The sequence below is a fragment of the Anticarsia gemmatalis genome, chromosome Z (genome assembly GCF_050436995.1).
Source record: "Anticarsia gemmatalis isolate Benzon Research Colony breed Stoneville strain chromosome Z, ilAntGemm2 primary, whole genome shotgun sequence".
In the NCBI taxonomy this organism is placed as follows: domain Eukaryota; kingdom Metazoa; phylum Arthropoda; class Insecta; order Lepidoptera; family Erebidae; genus Anticarsia; species Anticarsia gemmatalis.
Window position 1 is genome coordinate 6,111,723 of NC_134776.1, and position 26,440 is coordinate 6,138,162.

The 26,440-nt window shown below is 36.2% G+C and overlaps 1 protein-coding gene across 6 annotated transcripts in view; it reads left to right on the forward strand.

Annotated features, from left to right (window-relative positions):
• trio (trio Rho guanine nucleotide exchange factor) overlaps window positions 1-26,440 on the forward strand; it is a 130,525-nt gene that overhangs the window by 48,877 nt on the left and 55,208 nt on the right. For all 6 annotated transcript variants that reach the window (XR_012960324.1, XM_076134364.1, XM_076134365.1 and 3 more), the window contains 4 exons: window positions 24-185; window positions 478-557; window positions 1,866-1,956; window positions 24,217-24,478. Coding sequence is in view for 5 of the 6 variants with exons in the window: in XM_076134364.1 (XP_075990479.1) it covers window positions 24-185; window positions 478-557; window positions 1,866-1,956; window positions 24,217-24,478 (595 nt within the window). In the remaining variant the exon portion in view is untranslated. The remainder of the gene's footprint in view (window positions 1-23; window positions 186-477; window positions 558-1,865; window positions 1,957-24,216; window positions 24,479-26,440) is intronic.

Here is a 26,440-nt window from a genome sequence, read left to right on the forward strand (position 1 = left end):
TAAGTGATTATTTGTTTGTGCAGACCACCGAGTTGGGTGTGACGGAGCACATCGAGGGTGATGAGTGCAAGTTCTCAGTGTGGACGGGTCGCGAGCCGATGGCCAGCGACTGCCGCATCGTGCTCAAGGCGCCCTCGCTCGAAGTCAAACAGACCTGGGTCCGCCGGCTTAGAGAAGTCATACAGGTAACTTATTACTTTAGAGCGAAACTACTTCTAGTTTAGGAATAAGTCCACAGTACCAACTTCGTCGTGTATTTTTAATTATCAACTCGCTCAAGTAGCAAAGGAGATTGAAACTTCATATTACATTCAGAAGAAAGACACGGCTCGACTACATAGCGACCTGTATTTGTATAAACAGTATTGTCGACACCGAATTGTCTGACTAAAACTGGTGATTACCTATTTGGTTTCCGCGTGGAAATGTCAGTATTAATCATCGCTGAGTATGATTTAACGTTGAGTCATTGTGCAGGAGACGTACTTCAGCGGTCACCTGCAACCTCCGCGGAGTCCGGCGAGGGTGCGACCCACCAGCTCACAACGATCCAGCAGGTAAGCATATTAAACGCGTCTTTTTCGATAATAGCTCCTCGTAATCCTAGATCAGTGGTTCCCAACCAGTGGTCCGTGGAAGTCAAAATATGGTCCGCGAATGATTTTAAAATTTCAGGATTATTATTACACTTTATTTATACTTACATAGTGGTCTCTGCTTACAAGAAAAATATTAAAGTGGTCCCGGACTAAGAAAAGGTTGGGAACCCCTGTCCTAGATTAATGAGTTTCTCTATTATCACTTGCATTGCGCATTTTTGACGATAGACATCGAAACGCTTCCAAAATAAGTCGCGTATCTTTAGAACTCTACTAAAACTTTAACTGTATCCGATTTAATATAAAACTTGGTACATTGTTAGAGTCTAGTCTATCTAGTTCCCTTTAAAGTTTCGTAGTGGGTCTCGTGTTGCCGTTATAGGTACGTCACTTCCTAGTTTTAGACGAATTTTAGTTGAACAATTATCTGGGTCATGAAGTTCGTCGTCTACCTTATTGTTTGAAATAACTCACAGCTCTCCCGTGTCTATATTGATGCAATATAATTGAATGTTCATCTCAAATACTCTATTTAATAATTTGAAATATACCTCTAGAAAAATAACGAGACCTGTGTAATTTTTATGATGTACCGCTGCAAACATTGAACCAACCTTAAGAAAACAAATATTATTTTTTAAATAAAAATCTAGTCAATGGGCTTCAAAATATTAGCTTGTACATACCAGAGATTTTGAACAAGTAGTACTATTTTCTTATATGAGTGGAGTTCTTGAATAATGTTCGTACTAAGTTAACATGATCCTGAGTTATTACCTAAATGTAGTCTTGTTGAATATAGCTAAATATAGATTGTTTGTAACGAACATTTTGAGGATACAAACTAGTTAATGTTTAATAGGTCATTGTCAATGTTTGTTATCGGTCAGAAGTCATTTGTTTTGTTTAATTTGTGACGACACTATTTATATATCCTAACGATATCTTTAAATCCGTAGAGTAAATCAATTTAAAAGCATATAACTTAATCTTTTGTATGTCTTAATTTTTTTTCCGCGTTTTCTGTATAACATGCTAAACTACTAACAACTAGACGAATTCCAATTTCCATTGCATGTGCAATGCAATATCTACTAAAATCAATATGCAGGTATCTAATTAACGAGACACAGCCATCTTGTTAACTCAAACGGCCAATCAACAAACAAATGACCTCCGACTACTCCCACTTCGACCGAAGTTGACAAAGACCTATTCACCTGTGAAACTATAACGAGCATCACAGTATACGTTTGTGGTTTACAGAGACTTTGAAGACACTATACTGGACACAGAGAATCTCGACAGAAACTCACTTGCGTCTTATGGCAGTGGAAACACAACCGACTCCGATAAGGTAAGTACTTAAATGCTGTAACTGTGCAACTTTGCCGTTTATTTTATTTTCTTACGTATAGTTATCTTGCCGAGATGTAGCACTGTCCGCCTTACGTTATAATTCAATTAGCGAAATCGGTGCCCCAATAAGGAAAATTATTAAGTCAAATAAAATTGTAAAGGTCGTCAAATCACGCGTCACGAATCGAGACTACAAATAAAAACATCACATAAACTCGCGAGCTAATATTTACACACAAATTCGACAATCATTCTAACTCACAATACCACGCAGAAAAACGACGGAAACGTGAAGGAAATCGCAGAGAACGATCGTTAAATGGCTCATTCAGATTGTCAGAGCACTTATAAACAATTACATGAATAATATTGTACCCTGTGTAGGACATTGTTTGTGCGACGAGTATCGTATCGGAGCGCGGGTCAACAGCACTTGTGACTGAAAGTTGTGCGGAGTGCGCTTAGCCGTGTGAAACGACCAGCTTATGTTTTGATACTTCACCCTGTACTTGTGCACGACTCGGAGAAAACCACTCGCCAATGAGATAATCTTTTGTTTGTAATATTCGTGTACATCCAAATGATATATTTGGGACCGGTGAAGTGCCCTTAGATTTCTATTTTGACGAGTTTACCTACTTAAGGAAATATAGAAAAAATAAGCTACTTCAAATAAAAATTGTATTAACATTGTAGGTACATAATATAAAATTATATATAAATAATATGTATTAATACTATGTTCACTTAAAACCACAATTAGATAGTTCTTATTCCGAAAAGATACGTTAGGTTTTGTTTATTCATTCAATTCTATTATACATATCCCATTCAAATCAAAATTTCAGTAGTAAAAAAAGAGAATGGTTTGCAAAGTATTTCCTAAATCTTTTTACATGGCTTCTCATCTACCTACCCGATGTATTTCCCATACTTCAAGTAGATACACTCAGAAACTTTTTTTTCCATGACAACCCACGCTCTGATTCACCCCATCAGGAAATGATTTTAGAAAAACGTTTTCTTAGTTCACAGACCTCCCGTCTAGTGCTAGTCTGCATACCTTATCAAACAAATTTTCCAAGTGCATACACACAGGATATGCAATTCTGCTTATAAACTTCTGCATCCTGTCTAGCCCCGCTCGGGAGAAATTGTTCGTTAAATTTTTCTTAGCACCTCTACGCCCTCTGAGAAACATGTACAAAAGTCATAGCTGTTTCAACAGTGTGAGACTCTTTAACACATAATATTAAAACGTTGCTTAAGCGTCTAACTTCCAATATTTAATTATTATCATGAGCGATTTGAACTAAGATGGTACCATATTTTCTTCTGATGTGCCTCATGTAAATAATTTTCATGTTGATCATGTCCAAAGACATTTCACAAAAACATTAGGTATAATAAACAATACATTACATCTACTCACACAATCCACACAATGTAAAAAAAATCACAAAATACACAAGGCTGAGAATTGGTTGCACTTTGTAATAAATCTACACTCAATCAAATCGTAAGTAGGTAGGTATCTCGCGAAAGGCACGATCAACTTTTATAACTCGTAGTTCATTTCAAGTTGAGAGCGAAGCCCTCAGACTGCATGGACAAACTACACAGACAACATCAGGAGACAAATATCTGAAATCATACTATAGTACTGCGAGCGACTTTATTTGAAAGATTCAAGTTTTTGCTACGTCTCGTGACTTGATTTTTACAATCTAAACCCGGGTTAGTGATACCATACTGCACATTATTTAAGATTTCAAATTATAATACAAAACAAGGGATCACAATAAATTACTATGTGAAGGCTTTGTAACAAGACTACAAGACATGACTCGCCTCTAACTCCAATAATTTTCAATAACATTCACGTGTCCGTCCGAGAATTTTTGAGATCCTCACGTTTTGTCACTACGGAACTTATTGTCTCACGCTTGACTGTTATGTAAAGTATTTCATTTTGTAACAGTCGTAAGGTGCAGGCAGGTGAGAACGACAATTTTTTTTACTCTTCGTATCGTTTTCATCGTCAATTTTAAACTTAAAATGAGAACAAGGTTGTCGCAACTGTTTTAGTGCTATAGACTCGCGAGGAGATTTAAAATGTCTCCCCTTTTATCTTTTATCCAGTTCTCCAAATGGATTTTTAAAAGTAGGGAGTGTCCGTATTACTTTTTTAGTTTTTTTAGTGAACGTGCTTATGAGCTCATTCAACGTGCAGGGTTTCCTAGTCACTGAAACAATACTAACTCTGTAGATGCAACAACGTCATGAATTTGGTTCGAAATAGGTTGACCCGATTGCAGCATCCGATCAGAGTCACTCCATTATTGCATTGTCATCGAATCTACATACATATTCATGAAAATGTCACCCAATCGAACAGCAATCGGCAAGGGACGTTACGTATACTTACATGTTACATGCAGTAGTTAAATTAAAGCGAGATTGTTGCGAGTATGTAGTGTAGTTGTAATTAAAGTGAGTTGTTATAAAACTTCCTTCACTTATCAATCGATATTTTTCCATAGTTACTAAAGTAGCTCAAATATGGTTTGAAAAAAGCGCCAAACCTCTGCTTCGTTTACAGTACATTAAAAGGTTGTTGTAAATATCGCAGATTTTATATATTATGGTCGATCCCGGACAGGCTAAAATAGTTGAAATTTCACGGCAGAGCAGACAACTTAATTAATGAACTGGGTCTATTCGTGAACACGAGCCGCAGACACGGGTCTGTTTCATTAGAAAATCCTGAAGCGTGCGTCGACTCCGCTGTTTCTTTAACGAACAATTTACCACAGCTTTTCTAAAAGTATCTCATGGCCAACAATTATTATTCATGCCGCCAATACATTATAATAAATATCAGTTTCTTTTTTCATCCTTAGCAGCGTTTAGCTTATGTATGTATTATAGAGTTTACTTTTCACAGAGGGAGTTATTGGCATAAGTGTCACGGAAGCCTTATGATAGTTAGTAAGCCGTATACACTTAATTGACAATATTGTTACGTGTAAAAACTGTCCGAAAATATGAATAACCCTGGACGTCCCTGAATGACAACTTGATTATTTGCGCGAATCGTACATTTTCTCTTAAAAGCTTTACTTTATTGTTTTTGGTGCCGTTGGCATTTGTCGAATCAGGCTAGGCATCCCTTTGTTACTGAACGCCAGGCTATTCTGATGATTGCTGTTGATTTCACAATAGATGACATTTCAATATTGTCGATGTTGATATGCACGTACGATATCCATATTCCTCAAAACCAGTGTTCCGTTTTACCATTTCCTGTTTTCGTTTGTGTTCTGTTTTGCATTGCCGTAAAATATTTATTTATCCATAGCGTTGAGGTGAGGAAGCCATTTTTTCCTTTCTTTGTGAGACTATCGTAAATTTTGTTAGGGTCTTTAACTACATACATTTTTATTTTTACTAGTTAATTGAGCGAAGTGAAGCCTCTTCGTTAAACGTATTAATTCAAGTTTAAAGGTATCAAAGCTGAGGAGCTTTCAAGGTTTTTAATAAATGTTCAATTAAAATCGTGCAACTAACTTTTGTCTGCGCTGTTAACGTTGAACTAATGATGATTCAGTTTAATATTCCGTATTGGGTACTAAGGATACAACGCTATTCGCATAATTTGAAGCACTGAATTTGCACCCGGTATCAGTAACATGGCTCGTGGCAACCGATGTTTTGGCTGCATACGTACATTTGGTAAATTACTTTACAGATATTACACCTAACATAATTTTCATCATTCTGGTATAGGTATTATTGATACAATGTGTTTCATTTTAGGCCTTTATTAGTGTTTATTATGTATCTCCTAATACTCTTTTAGGTTAATCATTAAGTTCAAAAATATCGTAACGAATATAAATAGATATTATATGCTAAAAATCTTCGAATCGAAATGATACCACCAATCCTTTACAATTCGATCATAAGAATTAGATAATCGTTACTTCAAACGATTTCGTGCGTCGTACATTTCTCCGTCCATCCGTACGCACCCCTTTTACACTAGTGACACAATTTGTGTACGCAATAAGGTTTCGTGTTACATGATGTTCAAATGTTTAATGTTAAATGTTAAAAAGTAGCAGCGTTGATGGGCTATAGATGTAATGTATATTATTCGGTTCTCTTCTTAAAACAAAACAGTACGAACAAATCAAATAAAAACACCGGTGTTATAATAACAAGCCGTATCAAAATTTTTCGTCGGCTGTCCTTTGTTAATCGTGATACACGGGTTCATAAAATCGCCAACTCTAAATGCACTGAAATAAGCGTAATGCTCAAACGAAAACAAGTCTTTGTTATTAGCAGTAAACAACAGCCTAAAAAATTACACACCTCTCAATCTGCCCTAAGTCTGCGTGTTTAAATGTTCACTCAGACGATGTTCGCAGAGGGGTGGCCGGGAAGTCGTGTTGATCTCGACCATTCTATCAAGAGCTTTGAGCGTTGAATCACAATCGACCGACGCACAAATGTATCACTGAATGGATTTTGGAAGTACTTGACGTAAACGTTGGCTAAATCCAATCATTGCCGCAAATAAATCATGCAGGACTCAATGCGTATACACCTATCGTTGCGTATGTAATCATGAATCTATTTTATACACATGTTTATTGAATTTGTGATGTTATTTTGCCTTTGATGTGAAAATTAATAAAAGGCCAGCGGCACTTTTGCACCGACGCGATATCAATTTGTAAATAGGGAGAACAACTCTCTTTTTTTCTCCACCGCGGAGGGTGGCTGTTCATAATTTTGTCGCTTGACAAATAACTTTGTGACAATTCAAACAGCGATTCATCTGATAAAGCTCTAAGATGTGTAGGTTGAGTGATACTGCAATGACCTTAAAGTTTTTGAAGCAGTGTAAGTTTCTAGCTGTTGACAATTGCTATTGCAAAATAATGAACTTTACTCTTAATTATTCTAAATTCTCGTGTATATGATGTATTATGATAACATTATTTATGCATGCCAATCTGTTTCCTAAGCGTCGCGTTCCGGATACATCTCGTTAGAATATGATTAGTGTCTTGATCTTCATCACACATTGCAAATAGGTGAGGTTACCTTTATCAGAAAATTATTACTTAGAGAGACTAGCTAATGTCTTACATTAACTTGTCTGACTGCGAATGAGCCACTTAACTACAAAGTCGATGTCAATTTTACGCAATTTGTCGAAACGATCGTGCGCTTCTCTAGACATGTAACAATACCTATCTTTGCCAGCATGAAGACATATATGAAATCACAAGTAATGCCAAATTATGACATACAATTTAATGGCTCGACTGTTTGCTTTTGTTAAAGACAAGTTTATATTTCAATGCAATTACAGCTCGAGCGTTTGTCAGACGAAGCGCAAAATACATGTCTGCAGGCGGTAAACAATCGTACTAAACATACTCGTAGCCAGTCGTAGCGCTATATAGAAATCGTCAAGCGTCAGATATAGAAATGGACGACTAATTAATAATACATCTCGCTCCTTGCTGGAGCAGACAACAGCAAGTCCTTTATCTTTGATCTTGTAGGTCGTCGTTAAACAAGGTGACAAGCACCAGTGCAGGCGAACGCTGCATCCTCTCAGTTTACGAGGAATGAGTTGGTACCGTCTTATAAGATGTGCGCTTGCTTAATTAAGATTAAGTTTAGTATACGCATTTACTAATTTTAATATGTTCTGTAATTTGTTCGACAGTATTCCTTTTTCAACTCCCTCTGTGTGTGATATTGATTAATTTATAATAAAACATCCGGTGTAAATAAATCGCAACGCGTAGGCAGCTGGCATTGAGCGTGGGGGTAGCAAGAACTAGCTACGACTTTCACAAAAATGTTCGGTTAAGTACACAAGGGTGGCTCGTTAGACAAAATACAAGTGAGGAAACATGGCGCGAGCTATACTGCGATTGTCATGGCACTGCCACCTTATAACGTAAGATAATCTACATAACACGCCGTGCATAAATATTGTAGGCCATCAATTTTATCCAGCCGCTTGCTCCGGTCGACGAAGTGTGAAGCTCACAGCATATTTTATTTTTTAATAAACTGGCATCTCGATGTGAAAATAAGATAAAGGTATACTCCTAAACGTAATATACTACACCTTAAATGTTGCTTTCATAATTTCATTCGACATTTTCATTTTTAATAAGTGTACGGCGATTTTTAATATGAACCCGCTCAAGTGTAATGTAAAAGAGCGACCTCTTGGTATAGACACAGAGAATGCACACAAACATGGAAAATATTTTTAATATCTAAAGGAGAGCTCAATGTTTTTAATTAGCTTGCAAACCAACAGTCCAGCCAGAGGGTAACACTCTAAATGTAATGCGCAATAGCGGCTCAAAGGAACGTATTTTACAAAGCGGCAAAAATAGGCGTGGACGGCTTTAGTTTGGTGTACTAACAGTTGGTCGCGGCTTTGTTTGCGTATGTAAATTTGTGACATGTCATTGCGCCCGGATTTACCGGCAGTATTTAAAGCCACGCACTTTGTTAGCTTTTAAACCTAATTTGTTTTGCAATTTGCATAAAGTTCCCAGCAGCAATTGATGAATTGGATAATGCCTACTTTTTTCTTTACACTTCTACTATATCTGGTTTTTACCGAATAATTAATGCATGTACACCTGCACTAGATCATCCCTTATAAAAAAACTGACTTCACCACGGAAATTGTTTTATTATCATGTAGAGCAAAAGCTTAAAATGATCCTTTAGAATTCCGCTCATAAAAGAGAGAAGGGGAAGTGATTCTTAAAATCACCCTCTAAAGGGGTGCAACGAAGTATAACAAAGTAGACGCGAGAGAATGTAGTGTAGCTTTGAAAACGACATTATACACACAAAAATAATATTTAAAAGAATTCACGTCTTTTTGCTTTTCATAGATTAATAATGCCGAAATAACAAAAACGGTATTACCTTCTAAGTGCACTGTTTTAACATTTATAAGTCAAAATTAAACATTGACGTCACCTCCAAAACGATTATGACAGTAATGCTTCAGATTTTACGATAATCCTCGTATATTCTATGTCGATCTATGTTACGCGGATTTTCTGCTAAGAATTCGTTATTTCCGGACTGTTCCAAAGTTTGGAACTGTGCCCGATTACTAAGCTAGTGCAACACACCTTTCCACTGTTTGTGATAAGCAATCTGAAATCGTCTCATAATTGTACTATACTCCTGCCTGTTGCTTTATTTATAGTAAAGTGTTTTACGATGTCGTTTGTCATCTACATTTACTACTGTGCACATTTTTACAAACCAATCTTTAAGTTCTTTATTCGATAAGGTGTACTCAGACGGGCATTAGATTATGATAGCAAAAATTAATAAGATGTGTTTATGTTTATTTATCGTTAATACACAATCTTTATTTTAAACTCAATTAAATGCTGTAACATGTCTATTGTCTCATAAAATCATTGATGAGAAATTATATTGTAGTGAGTGGCGGGGTATGTGTGCGGGATTGTAAATTAATTCAAGTGTAAAGTCCAAAACAATAGGCACTAGTTACAGAGCAGCATTGTTGGCTTGATTGGTAAATGGTAACGTTATCCTTTTGTCTTAAGATAACGTAAATTAATATCTAATGATTTCTCATAATCCATATTGTATACGCATACTCCGTCGAAACCCATTTATACTTATTACCCATTATGACTTCCAAAATTAGTAAAAATATACGTATCAAATAAGTGTTTCAACTTGGAAATAGAAAAAGCATTTCTTTCAGCAAAAGACTTCACAGTAGGTCGATACAGTAAGTAGTGTACCGGCATAGTCCGAGGGGTAGGGCACAGTCAACACGGCCCGGCCGGTATTGACAATGCAAAGAGCCCCTGGGCACAAACGACAAGAATTGCGTTCATCAGTTCACAAACGCTTCGTTGGAAATGTTAATGGACAGCATCATTGCCGCAAAGCTAGTTGTTAAAGATGTTCAGTTATTGCAAGTAAACGAGTTGCGCTTGTTTAAAACAATGTTGACTTCGTTATCCCTAACTTTCGCCACGGCGCTACGAGAACAAATGCATCACAATTTGAATCTCATTATGAGTTAATGATGCACTCCCCATAATGACATCTTGATTCCTACTTTTGGCTAAACACTGAAGTTACATAAAAATAAATGTTTATGATGAACAATTACGATACAAGTCAAGGCGTAATTGCTAGAAATACTGACGTAAATGGTATTGATAGACAGTTTGCATTAGATATGGTAATGTTCATTAGTTAGGTCTCCCCTCGCTAAGCTCGCACGTATATTTTCCCGGCTGTCGTGGCGAGTCGCTCCGCTGTTCTCAAGGCCACGACCGACGCCGACGGGTAGAGTGATACATGGGGGACGCGACCGTGAACGTGCGCGCCCCCACTACGCACCAATTCATCATTATAAAACCTGATGCTTCTACATATTCGAGTACATACACATGTTTGTTTAACAATAGCTTTTACAGTTCCACTTTTTAAATTTTTTTCAATGACATTTTTTTTTTCTAATAGCTTTACGATATTATCAATTTGGATGGATCTGGCTCTTAATGATCATTACAACCTCTATTAATATAGGGAATTATTCTACTTTCCTCTTATCTCCTAAATTTGTTTAATTGTGAAAAACAGGCTTCAAAATTTTTCAAGTTCTTTTTCTTCTGAAGGACCATCTTAAATAATGGCAAAGTTAAGTGCTTCCTGCTTTTGTGACGCGCTCACGTCCGACTACTATAAGTTGCAAAATGGTCAGCGCTTTCAGCTGCGTCTTATGCCAGTTGCCGGCGTCACCTTTTACATAAAGATTATTTATATTGTTCCAAACAGTAATAATTCTTACTCTTATCAAATGATTATACAAATTTGTTAAACTATTCGCTAGATAGAGTTTTTATTACTAATGAAAATTTACATTGTGGATATGGTGCAGTCTGTTAAAAAAATCCGTCCATTTTCTTTCGGGTAAATTAGCAAACATCTCACTGCGCTTAATGAGATTTTGCATTACAGCAACTTTCCGTTCTTTATTAATTAGTGTTTTCGGGTGTAAAGGTCGGTGACAGATAAGAAACATAATTTAGTTAAAGCGTAGGCGAGGCCTAGCTTCCCAAGCGTGTTGATATTGAACGAATCGAAGGGTCGCCTTAGTTTATGGTTGAGCAATATTGATATTGGACGACTAGTGCTGAAGCTGCATTACTTGAAAGTGGCCTCCTATATCAAAATCGATATTTTTTATAGTTTGAGCAGGTGATATATGGAGTAGAAGCCTGGTGAATATAAAGTTTACAAGTTGCAATCAAATTATACAGGACATGTACACCCAGGTGTTGTAATTACGTTTCCTAATACCTGTGAGGCGACGAGTAGCGCTGCTCGATGTGAAGGATTTGTTGGGGTGAGAGGACATTAATTGCTAACACCCACCAATGCCCTCCATGCTATGACAACACGAAACTTAACAAAAGCGGCGTTCGGCGAGGCGCGCACCGTTAGCGAATTACTGTCTGCATGTTATATAGAGAACTACAACGTTTAATTACAAATAATATTTGTTTGTAAACAAAACCTAATGATATGCGCGGACGCAGGTATTTGCAATTTGCGTGTTCTGTGAAATGAATCGCTGCAGACCTCGTATGCATGCGGCCAGGTTATCAGTCGTCGGTGCTCGGTGGAGGAGGGAGATCAATTTGGCTGGTTCGACCTCCAAATGTTGGCGAGGAGGCATCTTTGTCACTCAATGCGACAACCGCTGCTCCGTCACCTGCGAACGGATTAGGCGCGTCCTTCGCACGGCACTGCGGTGGGTGCTTTTGTGGAATAAATTCGGGAAACGTAGCTCGATACGGAGGCTGCGTAGTGAGCGGACGGGCGTGTGAGAACGAGCGGGCGGCGTGGGTGCGGCGCGCGGCGGCGGCAGTGGCGACAGTGCCGCGCGCCGCGTCGGACGGAGGCGGCGTCGCGATCGCACCTCCCGCTCGCGCACGTGTCGCGGCCGGCGCGATGGGGACCACCCCGCCGCCCGCCGCCTCCAAACAACACAAGAGTAGACGGAAGATATCGCTGCCATGGTTCAGACAGAGTTCGGTGAGCACACCGCATGCGGCGCTCTCCAGGCAGCACACCATCGACACGCCGAGCTCGTTCCACGCGCGGCTCCTGAAGGTCAACCGGCAACGACAGGTGATCCACTGCGCCTAACCGCCGAATGCTGTGAGAGCTGCACCCGCTCCCGCCACCCCCCCACCGCCCACTTGCAACGGACACTGCGCAGCCCACTCCTGCGCTTGCACTTTGCAAAATAATGCACATCCATGATCAATTATAACAACATCATTAAACAACATCTGCTACGCTTGTGCACGGATCGCTTGCTAACAACAACGTTTTGTGAAAGAAAAAGAAATAACAAAACGCGGTATTCAAAGTCAATTGATCTGTTGAAACCGAACAATGCGCCGATGCTAATATATGCGGAGCAATTGAATAAGTTATCACTCCATCTGGAAGAAGATCTTGACAACGCATTGTCATAGATTATGATGTTTTGATAAACAACGTTAAAAAAACTAAATAACAAAATAATAAATACAGAAGGCGAAAAATTGTGTCTTTTTGTATTAAAAAAATAAATACAATCATAACATGAGATGAGTATGATTATATTTCGAATTATTTTATATTTTTTTATGTACTTAAACAAAATTTTACCTTTTTATTTTGATGAATTGGCACATTAATATTATTATGGTTTTATTAATTGGATCATCAGCTCTAATTATTACGGGTTCTTATTTAGTGCCCTATATATTTTAAGCAAATGGGTGATTGGTTTAACGGTAAACATTAACTTCTCGTAGGTACTAACGCTTTAAGCTATGGGTAACACTTCTTGTATTGATGAATTCCTTCCATTATTATCTTATCAACTTCGTTCATTTCTATACTAAGTATATGAGCGAAAGATTAGGTGGATGTTGCTGATATTTTTGGTCAAACAAAATCAGAGTAAAGAATTGAGGTATTGGGTCAGCGGTAGAATTATAATAAATTTATAAAGTATTTAGTTGAATATTTAAGGACAGAATATCAGCTGCGCGACTATGATTGATGTGCGTTTTGGATGCAGTTTGTAAGCCGTGGGCGCAGTGCGCTCTCCATACATCTAGAGCGTACAGGATTATTACTATAGATTTTATTGTTATACAAACATTTATATTAAGTTAATTATAGTATTCATATAATAACATATAAAACTATGGTATTTATAGTCACCAATATACTGAGCAATGGAGATTATTTTAATTATTAAAAAAAAGCGAGCCTAAAATACACATAGCAATAGAAAACAAATAAAGATAATAGTAAGTGGTATGACATGACATAGTAGCAATCTTGGCCAATTGACCGAGATAACGAAACGGTTATCTGTCACTCAAGCTAATAGATTCCGCGACAGCCGATAAGCGATAAGCAATCTCGCACCCAGCTCCGCCTTCGATCACCTATATGAGAGTTATAACGACATGTATAAGAAGAATATATTTATACAAGAATACCTAATAGAGGATACAATAATATATGCGTCTGAAAATAGAACACATTCTGATAAAATACCACACTGCACCACTGTCGTGTGTAATGCTCATGGGACAAGGAAAACGGAAAACTAATTAAATACTAACATTCAATTAACTACGACTGAAGCTATTTTTAAGAAAGACATCGTATATTATGAAACCTTGTTCTGTACTGCAACACAGTTATACAATGCAGATGAAAAATTACAGTAATTATGTACGCCAGACCGGTATCAAGTTCTTAACGAAGCTTTAGCTTAGCTCAAAGCTTATTAAAACTTAGTCCTACTGAAACCTCTGATGCCCTTCGGAGGCATACAAATGAATTAGCGCTAGTTATAACTATAATTAAATCAACAATAATAGGTTAAGAAATTAAGTTTTATCATACTTCGACAGTTCTCAAATTAACTTACAATACTAATTAAATACTTGACTATAATCTTAAAGACTATAATAATATCCTGAGGAAGAACGATGCGTGCGCTTCATTTTGGACACCTTATGTTAATTTTTATATTTTATTTTAACTAAATCAACTCTATTTCGGAATTACGTTTTGAATTATGATAATTTACCTTCATACAGAAATTATAATTTTAAAAGCTGTTATAGTCAAAATCAAAACTAATTCAGGAAAAAATTATGTCACATACAAGAATGTGGAAGAATTGTCGGAATGTGGATAAAAACAGACGCGTAAGATGTGATAAAAAATATTACGCGCACATGTTGTCTACGAAATCTTCACAGATATAATAAAACTATTGCAAGTCGAGTTCGGACGATCTTGTTATAAAGAAAACATTGAAGGGACTCAAATACGTATATCCGAAGTATTTTTGGCTGTCAGTAAATGCGTATTTCTTTATTTTTTAGGTATTACAAATTTAGAGAAAAGCTATTTTAATACCAAATTATTATTCATATCTGGCAGAAGGTTTGGATCTGGAAGTATGTTTTAAGCAGCTGGAATTTTGCACTTACTTGTAGTAAAGATAACAACTCGATCGCGGTGCCATTGCGGTCTACCGCTTGATGGGCCGGGGAGATAATTACAGGAACTCAACAATCAGACGTTTGAACCCCTTGGAGGACATCATTTGATTTGTCTAGAAGCGTTCTATCGTCACCTTTTCAACTGATAGAGATTCTCTGACTTCAATTTGCCTATACAATATTTAGTAACGTATCTTTGGAGAATGTAGGATTGTTCGGCTATTTGATATGTGACTTGACCTCTTGAAAGATCTTCAATTCTCATACGTATTGCGTCAACGGCGAGCTAAGGACCTTGGGTTCATGATGTCCTGGAGACTGGAGTATATACATTAAATTGTGGTATACATTTGGTTCCTTTTTAAATTAAGTAACGTTAGCAGATATTAGTGTCTAGATGAGCTGCTCTTGCCAAACTTGCTAGTATTGTACTGTTACAAACAAATAAAGTATTTTTTTACCAAATTAGGTTTGTTTTCATTTAACGTTATAACTTAAAAAAAATCAAATATCTGTCCTTGAAAAACCTTAATGGGAAATTTAAGATAATCACCATATAAACGAGAGAGCTACAAGCTTTAGCGTAATAATAACCAAAAACCTGCGTCGGGATGGTTTTCATGTCATGTCTGGAGCCTTGTATTATTCTGGAATTTCCTAAGCTTTGAAGATGTCTCGCTTCAACCACTAAAATATTCTACATCGGTGAGTTTGTGGTTAGAATCCAGAGCACGTCCCTCATAGAATCAGCTCACCAAAATTCTGTACCATGATTAACGCATGCGGAAAACTTTGTATCATTCATATTCAGAAACAGGCATAAAACTTGACAGTCAAAATAAGTGGGTTACTAATGAAATAATTTCTTACACATTTTTGCAGGAAACCTAAATTTGTATTCCTGTTTAGTGGCTTCGTTTAGTTTTCACGCGACTTGAGAAACTTTACACTGTCCACCTTTTTTACAACATTAATGTTCTTTTTGGTGCTGGATCACTCGTCACCGAGCTTGCGATTCTTTGCATCAACATTATCTCATTCCACCTATAAAAAAAACCAATCCTATTCAGAAAAGCTCTCATTCATGAATCATTATGAACATTCAAACGTATTGTTTAATATCAATAGCCTAGGATAGTTATTCCGTAGTATTCCTCCATACGTCATGATGTGTAGAAATCATTAAATATGCAATAAAAGTAACAAGTAAATAAATATCGGTCGGCGGGTCGCCGAATTTCTGCGTATTTGATTTGATCCGTTTTGCAAACATCGCCGAACATGTGTTAACTGTCTTATGTGACGTTTTATAGCATTTGTGATCTGGGGGCACGGAAGTGCCCCCGCAAGTCGAGCAAAAAAAAAGCGGCACGGCCGTAACATCCTTTTCTCGAAGCAATTCGGGCTATTTTTGACACCCCTATAATTTCGTAGTGGATAAAACAAGAAGCCTGGATTTTCAGCAGCTAATCAGTCATTGTATTAACACGGTATATTTAAAATTTCAGTCAATTTGAACCAGTAGTTTAAGAATGACAACTTGTTAAAATTTTGAATTTTGTCACTCACTGATTCACTGACTCACTGACTCACCGATCATCAAAAGTCTAAGGTACTTCTAGCAGACTTAGAAGCTTAAAATTTAGAATACAAATAGGGTTTAGTGTCTTAATCATGGGAAAAATTTAATATTTTCTAATTTCCGTCCAGTTTTCTAAATACACCAACTGCGACAATAACTTTGTAATTCCATATAAATGTATAAGATTACAAGGTTACATTTGCAGTTAATAAATTATTATTACTGTAGAAAATAAAATAAATAGGTGTAAATAGGTACCTACTATATGAGGCATAACGGGAGGGGGTAAAGGGTGGGTAAGGGTGTTTAGCCCATTAAACTGAACAACATTCCCATAAGAAAATATGTTGAATTATGAAAAAAAAAACGTCTTTCCATACAAATTTGACTTATGTTCGCTCTACAAAAAGAAGTGAGATGCCATCAAAAACATTCTGTAAAAACCTCAAGTCTCGCCGTAAAAAGTTGTGAGATCTATATAATACGAAGTCGATTAATCTATTTAGTCTCTACTCAAAGGACCTTCTGTCTTAAGTTATTACGTATGTTATTATCATGCCAATTTTAAAAAAATACCTTTAAAACAAATAGATCGACTTGGTCATCGCAAGAAAACACAAATTCGCCATTATTAACATTTCAGGAGCATTAACTTCTTGTCGTGCTGTGTAGTGTGATACATACTAATAATCAAATCATGCGATGGCCAGGTCGGTCTACTTGTTTTAGAGGTATTTTTTTTAAATTGGCATGATAATAACATACGTAATAACTTAAGACAGAAGGTCCTTTAAGTAGAGACTAAATAGATTAATCGACTTGGTATTATATAGATCTCACAACTTTTTACGGCGAGACTTGAGGTTTTTACAGAATGTTTTTGAAAGAATAAATATTTACGAGCCGTCTAAATAGAAAGCCTTCAGAAGTACTAACTGATCGTGATTTTTTTTGTTTAATGGTATCCTTTCAACTTAAGGCATTAAAAGTATACAACAAAAGCAAACTATAGATTGTTGGTGATGATCGATGCAAATGCGTTCCACAAGACTACATCAAAATTATTTACAGACTAGATATTTTGATAATAAACTGCTCCTAAAAGAGCTGGCAATACAGCAAAAGCGACACTTAGAACATGTTTAGTGCAGCGTTCGAATCCGAGAGAAAGAAAAAGAAAAGAGCCAGAATCTGATTGGAAGCCTCTACCTACCTTTCCAATCTTTTTAAGTTGCGGAAACAGATTGTCTACTTGAGGGAGCTTAAAGTTATCGTAATAAAAGTTCACTACCTAATACCTAATAGTTTCGTAAAGGGCTACACCAAAATTATTGTTATGAATAAAAAGTAAAATAAATAAATTACTATTTAATACATTTTTTATACGTCAAGCCAGATTAGACTAATAGTTTATCCCTGGATTAATGCAATGTTTAGCGATTTGGTTTAGAAGCACGAACCTTACGGGCTTACCGTGTAGTCATACATCAATACATCAAACAGGTCTCAGATCGTTTACACCTTGGGGTAATTAAGGCCATGGTGACAAAAAGACGTGCATTCATTAGTGAATTACTTTAAATGCGAATGATGATGAAATATATACGTATAAGGAATACTCAAACGGGTGAAATCAAGTCTACTTAATAATAAAGCCTTACATAATATAGATACGTATAAATCTGTAAGCCTTCTCTAAAAGTTTTCTACCTGAACTATTAGAAATTAATTAACGTTCTAACAAGTAATAACAGAAAGTTTCAGAGAGGTAAGTATAAGTTCTTCACGGAGGCTTAAGAAATAGAACGCGTTGACTGTAGCTATCCTTATGTGCATCTCAAGTCTTCTTCCACACATGCGTTTTTTTAAGTATATTATATGGGATTAGGCTTAGAGTGCATTCTTATAATGGGACTAGCGCATCGTGAGAAAAATTAGCGTCGCATTCGCTTTTATGACGAGCATTTGCCAGAACTTATTTGCTAGTTCATAAATAAATATTTTTATAAAGGTTCTCTATAAATTGTCCATAATAAGGAAATGTCTTTTCCGCAAGCAGACGTCGACTTGGTCTAGGTATTTTGAATGCGAAAATATTTCAATTTCCGTCGCAACGAAGCTTTGCTTGCAGCGTTTTCTCTATTGACGAGTCTTTTAAACAAATTTATTTTTATTCAACTAGAGACTTGCAGTTTCGCTTTTATACCTAAAAGTCTTTCAACTTATTCACTACTAGAAGTTAAATGGAATAAATGTACAAACATTTATTCAAAGCTATGTGTAGAAATCTCAAGGCATGTGTCGCCAATGCCGCGGTACGCATGCCACGAGCTGCGGCACAGAATACCAATTCTGCAAGTGGTGAACAAGACGTTCTTGTGGCGTAACACAGATGCCTAGTTTTCAATTTAGATATAACTTGTTCAGTATCATGTATTGTTAATAGTTCAATCCAATACGATAGTGATTTATTGAATTGGTGACTAAGGCCCGTTATTTCCATCAGATAACATATTTCGGTGAATAGTTATGACGAAAGATTAGATAGATTTCCCATAATTTTACCGTCAAAATGATTCTTCGTATAAAGTATTGTTATAGTTACCTAGTTTTATGTAAGTCCGCCTTAATTCAATTTAAACTGCAGTAAAATACAAAGCATACGTACAATAATGCTTGTCGTAATTAAATAAACAATTCTGTAAAATGAAAAACCAAATAGACAAAGAAAGTTGTTTACCTCGTAGAGACTAGAAGTTTTACAATAAAGAGATCTCTCCGTACTAATTGGGTTTTACTTACCTATCTAGGAGTATAACAGAAAATACAATGCATTTTCCTTTGCTGAAATACCATTACTTCTGTTTAACTCGGAAAATTGTTATTTGTTTATGTCGCAGATAAAGAATTATATCAGCTAACGTTTTAGAAAAACACTATTTATTTAATTCGTAGCGCACTCCATGTCTTATATCTCGGTTTGAGAATAATTTTAGTACGGTTCAAGTCTGTTTGAGCGACCTTATATACCTACTTGCTGCTTTATCAATATATTGTCATATTTATATTCAACTAGCTGACCCGCGCAACTTCGTTTGCGTGTATCCCGCTACTTCGACAAATACAGTCAACGCACCAACACATATTGGATACTAATTTTCAATTCACAATAACTTCTCTTTCCCTTAACCGCGTTTAAAATATTAAAATGTTTTTTGGTTTCTGTGACTCTTCTTTGATCGCCCCCCCTATCAGTTTTTGGAAAAAATATTTAAGTAATGTACAGATTTTTTTTGTCTTATATGTAAGTATAGATCAAAGTCGTAGTACCTACTTTTTAATATTCCCGCCGCCGCGGCCGGTCCGTACCGTGCCGCAATACTAATATCGTGATATCTCCTAAACTGTATGTCTAAATAACACACTGTAAACTGCAAAAATAATCTAAATTAAATGCTCGTGATGATGAACTTACTTATTTTGATAAGGATATATGTATTATTGGTTATATCACCAGTTAAACATCACCCAACGAATTAAATGTTTTTTTAATACAGAAAAGTAGTTTTTGTGACTTAAATAAAAAAGCTGGATATATGTCATCGCGGACTTTTTTGTAGAACTAATAAAGACCAATGTTTTTGCTATACATTGTTCTTACTTGTATCCAACGGTATAAGCGGCGCACGCACAAATGCAATCTTCAATTAGATTTTTTTTCTGACTTCTTGGACATAAATCGCTATAACTCAGCTAATATAGTTTCAATGTATTTCAATTATATATAAAAACCTGTCGGAGAAAATACTCTTTCTATTAGTGAAAACCGCATCAAAATCCGTTGCGTAGTTTTAAAGTTTTATGCATACGAAGGGACTACAGACAAAATGGGCGACTTTGTTTTATACTATGTAGTGATTAAAATAGTTGTAACTGTTGAAAAAACCTGTATGTAATTCAAAGACTCGTCTACGAACATAAGCCGTTTTCATTATTTCCATTTCGTGACGTCAATTAACGAAGCTTCACAAATGTAGGCGTTACAACTTGATGTAGGCAAATATTTAAACGTATATTATTAGCGAATTCACTTTTATGGCCCGTTGACGTCTCGTATATTAAGAATCAAAACGCAAGTCATAGTCGACTTCAAAATTCGTGACAGGGAATATCAATTTGCGGCTATATAAATGTCACGGATAATGACCGACTCTTACTCGCAGGTCACTACATTATATTGTTATAATAATTAGCAAGCAGATGGGTTGTGTCAATTAAGCGTGAATCAAAGCAACAATTAAGCCCGTAGGTTCCACGGATTCAACCTATCTATGAAATTATATCATGCCTATGTTACAAGTATTCGTTTAATAAACAGAAATGTGGGCTGCGACAGTGACTATAAGTATTATATTCGGTACGATACCGATCTTAATGAAATAGCCTCAATTCCGTTGGAGGTGAGAGAAATAATTCACTTCAAACAGCTTGTGTAGCGAGGAAAGTGTCCGTAAACTTGTCCCCGAAAATTTGTCCAATATTAATGCACAAATTGTTTTTGGTAGCTAGAGAAAACTAATTGCAAATAAATGTATAATAATGTTGTAATAATGAATTCGTTTGCAATCTTTGTAATATTTTGTCATTGATGACATTCATTGCTGGTACCTGTTATCTGTTGATGAAATATTTTGAAGAAAGAAGATCTTAAACGTAATCATTACTATAATATTTGACACTAAAGTGAAATAATAGCGACGATAAAATACCATACTATGTTATTTGAAATGTAATGACAATTTTGTTTTAAGCTATTATCGTCACTGGGATCTCTTAAATATTTATAGTATTTCGTATTTCTAGTATTTAAAGGAAACACGTCTATTAATCTTCCACAACACAATGCACAGACATTGATGTGAGTGCTCGATCTTAGAAATATTAGGTTTTAACATAATTTGGCATATTGCCAACCAAGGCCAATGGTGTGAATAGTTGGCGCTTAATAAATATTTAAATATCACCAAGATTGTTGCAAAAGTAAATTAAATAAGATTCAATTGCGGCTTTACAGTATATAATGGATGGAATAGGAATTTATTGTGAGTGCCAAGTCGGTAGTTTAGTGTTAGTTAAAGAGTTGTCCACTGCTGTTTTATCTTATGTGTCGTAAGAGACGCCTAAATTGTGGCCGTCTGTTGACTTCGAGACGTCGTAGGAAGAAAACAGCAAAGTGAAGACACCCGCTTCAATAATAAATTGTGAGCAAGATATCAGACGAACTCCGTCGGGAAGGATAGAAGTGCAATGTAATTTGTTCGCACTTAGAAGTGTGCCTATTGGATTTAGACAGTTAAACCGAGTTCAATTAAATATTAACTTTTGCACTATTTCGAAGTCACATGCATCTTTGAAGTGTCTGTAGTATTTATGTGTGTCCGTCTAAAACTACTGATAGGAAGACCAAAGCGGCTCTTGCACTTATTCAGTTGAAAAAACTATTTCCTGGAACAAAACAACATACTCTATAATGCAGCATAGATTGAACGTAAATTAAGGCTTAACCCCTATGAAATTCATTTAGTTTTTCTTTTAGTCGTTTTCATAAAATAACATTGATTGGAAGAACAAATGAAATATCAGTTCAATACTAAATATCAAGTTGATTGCATTCTTTTTAATTATTGAACGGAGCTGTTCAGTTGTGTCATTGTTCTAGTCGTCCGGATTGTTTGAGTAGCTTTTCCATCGGCATGGACAGTCTATACTCTGTTCTAAGTGCATAGATTAATGCTAGGACTAAAAGATATATAAACTAAATTAAGTCCTAGTTAGCTTGCAGCTATGAGATACGGAAGCCTGTTTTATCAAAGAAAATCCGATAAACCGTCAACTCTGTTACTGTAATTCAGGGGTGACTATGCTGATATAACTGCTGTTCCATCCTAGAATTTTACGGCTTCTACGCTCTTACAACCTGATCTAGGACTTTTTAGGCATGTGTACATACCAGGTACAAATAATCCTCTGTGAAACAAATTTTACAAATCTGTGAATTAAATTTTTGATAACATGCAACGTTTGTGAAAAATATCAGATTATTAATTAATTCCTAAAATCGAGCTTGTAGCGCTCTCCGTTCTCATTATTTATTGATAAGTGGAATATTCAGATATATTTTATTTTCTCATCATAGTATAGCCAAAGGAAAAGCTTATTACTATTTATGAATTCACTCCCCAGCTCATATTATTATCAGTATTATTTCCAAAGTAAAAATATTCTCGGTGATTAACTAGAGACAACGGAAAAGCACTCTAACCGATTACAAACATTCTCATTACTAGTTTTCATAACTTAATATCTATTACATTTTTACGATATACAAGAATAATAGATGTACCTTAGAGTTCAATATTGTTTCATAATTAATTTTATCTATACTCATTGTATAGAGTGCTAAACTTTGTTTAGTTGTTTGGTGGGGATTATTCATGAACTAAAATTTCTTTAATTTTATGCTTTAAAAATTATCGACATTTTCGGTAAAATCTTTAAAAGTGCATTCAGCTAGCTAGATGCTCAACGCTAGTTTATATTTAGACGACAAAACCAAACCGCTAATGTAACGCCATAACAAGAAATACACCACGGATTGATATAGTTTTTAATTACATGGGTACGTTCAGTGCCTCATAGATTAAGCCGAGTGTAGTGGAGTAAACCCTCAGGATTAGGTTCAAATGTGATAGAGAATAGGCAATTTATCGGCCACGAATCCAATTACTTGCTCAGAATACACTTTAGTACTACCTTTGGTTCGAATCTAGGAATTATCAGCTTAGGCATTGCCGTTGCTACGTAGAGCCTCAACACTACAGCGTATTAGCAAAATGTTTGCTCAATAATTTAACTACATCGACCAAAATATTCAGTTCGGTCTTCAAACACAAATCGTGATAGTTACACATTCAAATTAAACACCTGCCCGGACTTTATTGCGGCTTAAGAACATTTACCCACTTTAGATTAAATTCACAACATACTTGGCTTTGTCTTAGAAACTAACTTCGCCCCGGGGCGGGAATCTTAACCACTTACAAAATGTGATTTGAATATAACCTGTCAAAGCACACGGCATCTAACAAATTTCCTTATTTAGCTCAAATAAAAATCTTAGCTTCTTTACATCTTAAGTTCTAATGACTTTTCACAAATGATTAGGATTCTAGTCAAACACGATAGAACAAAAGGTTAAACATGAATATAACGTAGCTACAATAACGTAATTTTCGTTATAAACCACGGATTTACGCGACCTTCGCCGCATCCATCTGGTGAGCGACGGCCGCGGAAGCGACACATCAATATGTGTATAACTGAAAAGCGCTCCGCTCGCACCCGATGGAATGCATGACTCATTTCAATAGATCGACCCTCACAAAAATTTTGCATTATTTATTAACAATGTAAGTAAACAACGGACAACTTCACAACTCTGATTGCACGAGTAATTAAATTTTATTTGTCGAAAATATCTTATACAGGTATAACAGATATATACGCCTAGGTAGAACTTCGAAAAGCACTGGGGGCACACTATCTGTATTGTAGCTTTATCAATGTTGGTATTGTTGTAACGCGGCGGACACACGTTATCTCATATCGAGCGAATTCTGTTATCTCTGAACTTGTATTGGACTGTCATCGATCTTAGCCCACTACGGTACAGTACTCTTCTAAGCATTTCGTATTGCCTAAATCTGTTCATCTGATTTATATCTAAGTTTCTGTTAATTCATATATTTGTTTTCTAGCCTGTATAATAAATTTAGATGTCGGAAACGTAAAAGCGATCAGTAACACAACTTACCGACATAAGCTACGAATCCTTCCTTAGTCTTGCTCTTTTAAAAACCTCGTGTTTTTAAAAGAGCTTGTCTTGAATCTAAATGTCAGCGGGTGGTGTCTCTTAAAAGTACTGGTGTAGTTATGTGGTATTAAACCAACAATTCTATTGCAGGCCGGTCCGGAAATGACATGGGTGGTAGCAGAGCACACTGCCGCCGGTACTGGTGAACTGTCGGTGTCGAAGGGACAACAAGTAGAAGTGGTGGAGTCGTGGCAAGGACGCGCTGACTGGTGGGTGGTGCGCGTGCCGGGTGAGCCGCCGCAGGAGGGCGCCGTGCCCGCCCACGTGCTCAAACCTCAGCCGCACCACAACCACAACCAGAAGACCTCACCGTCTCGCAGACCGCTCAGTCAACCTTGCGAAGAACCACTCGGTAAGTACCTATTTTACGTAATAAGTTCGTCAAATGTGCTCATCATTAGACTAGGAGAAACTACCTTCGCTTTGGATTACTTAACTACTTACTTTACTTTAAATATTTTTTACTGAATAACCTTCATTAAAATTAAAAAGACAACTAATTAATTAAAATAGACAACTGGTTGATTCGATACATCATCTCAAAGTCGTGTGGTATGATACCACAAACAGGAATTTACCCACTTAGACTTCATAGGCCAGTAATTGGCTGCTAATCGCATTAGCTGTAGTATATTGAGCACTCGTCGCCTCCTCACTGATATGATAACAATTATTGTGTGCGCGGACACAATGCAATTAGTGTATCATTACAGGCTATAATAGAGAGCGATCCTTTGTTGCTTCACTTAGTTGCAGTCTATATACATAAATAATATTTCAATGTGAAACTAGCAAACACTACAAAGCAAAAGAAGTCAATGCGAGATATCCTATCCTAATTCAATTGCGATTGTGTAATCACAAAACTTGCAATGGTTCCCTTTCTTTTTGAATCTTCATCATCGTCACAATGTAAGCAGTCGTGACTTAAATAACCAAATCATGAAGCTTTTGGTATGGGCATGATACATTTTTGACGAGTTAATGTAAAGGATCATAAATTGCACGTCTTTAAGCATAGATACAATATTGAATAGAACATAAAATATACTCAAGGTATTTAATCTCCATTGGGGTCGGTTAAGGAAGTTTCACGTGACACTTGGAACTTAAAAGCAATGAAATTGATTTCGCTCAAGTATGATTCTGTTTTAATTAATCCCCTCTGTTCTTTGTTGTCTGGTGGCATATTATTTGGTTTCTGTTACTGCAAGGAAATCCGATAAACTGTCTTTAGTTCCGATCACTAATGAAATCGAAAAAAATACAATTTTAATTGACCTTTCCTAGCGCACTAAACTGATTTAGTCGCACAGGACTCAACAGTCAACAAGTTTTGTCTTTACAATATTATTGTGGACCATAAAATGCCACATTATTTTACAATTTTTTACGCAAGAATGATATTTTGTATCACATTTCGTAGTGTCTATTTTGGTGATACTATTAATAAAATTTCCCAAGCGTCCGCTATTATCATACTTAAACACAATAGTCAGAAATTGGACAGTGGGTTGATTCACTGTGAACATCGTGTACGAAAAGCGCTGTTTCGGTATCTCATGAAAGTTGGCAGGCAGCAAAATTTCGAACTGTGCATTTCATGTGTACTATATTCAGTATGAACTGCCAAGTCTCATTGTTCCGTCTTTAATATATTTTACGCGTAGATGTTACTTTATAAGCTTATTACATGCAATATCTGTCCTAAACTATTTCGAAGAGATAAAACTCCAACAAAGACGTATGCGTTTTAATTTCCTTCCTATAAAAAAGTCTCTGCGCAACGGTGATCGTGATTATTCCGAACTGCTTAATCCTTCCCAGATCACGCCAAATCTCTCACAGTCTCAGTTATATTGCAATAGAAAAACCGTTTGATACTTATTAACTATGGTACATATTTATTATTGAAATCTGCATGTCATTTCCAGGACTCATTATCTAAAACGATGGAAAGCGAAATTGAAAAAGCAATTTAACTCTTTGACAAAGAGTCTTTTTGATTTTGTTACATGGCGTAATCGCAAAGCAGGATTGCAATTTCATTAGCAATTTTTAATATCCCTGGCTGCATTTGATTGGAAAGCTGTCTTTGTCTACCAATTAGGGCCAGTTATTATTTCCTCATAAATTGATTCCAGAGTAATTAATGAATTTTTCTTCGCTTATTATTCTCAGTAGCGGATTCTACTTTACAGGTGGATTTTAGATTGGCTGCAAAATGCTTTTTATCCGGCTTATGTTATCCATAGCAGGAATGGTGAGGTTTGATTTAACAAGGGATTTTCTGGACATTGGTTATCATGTTATC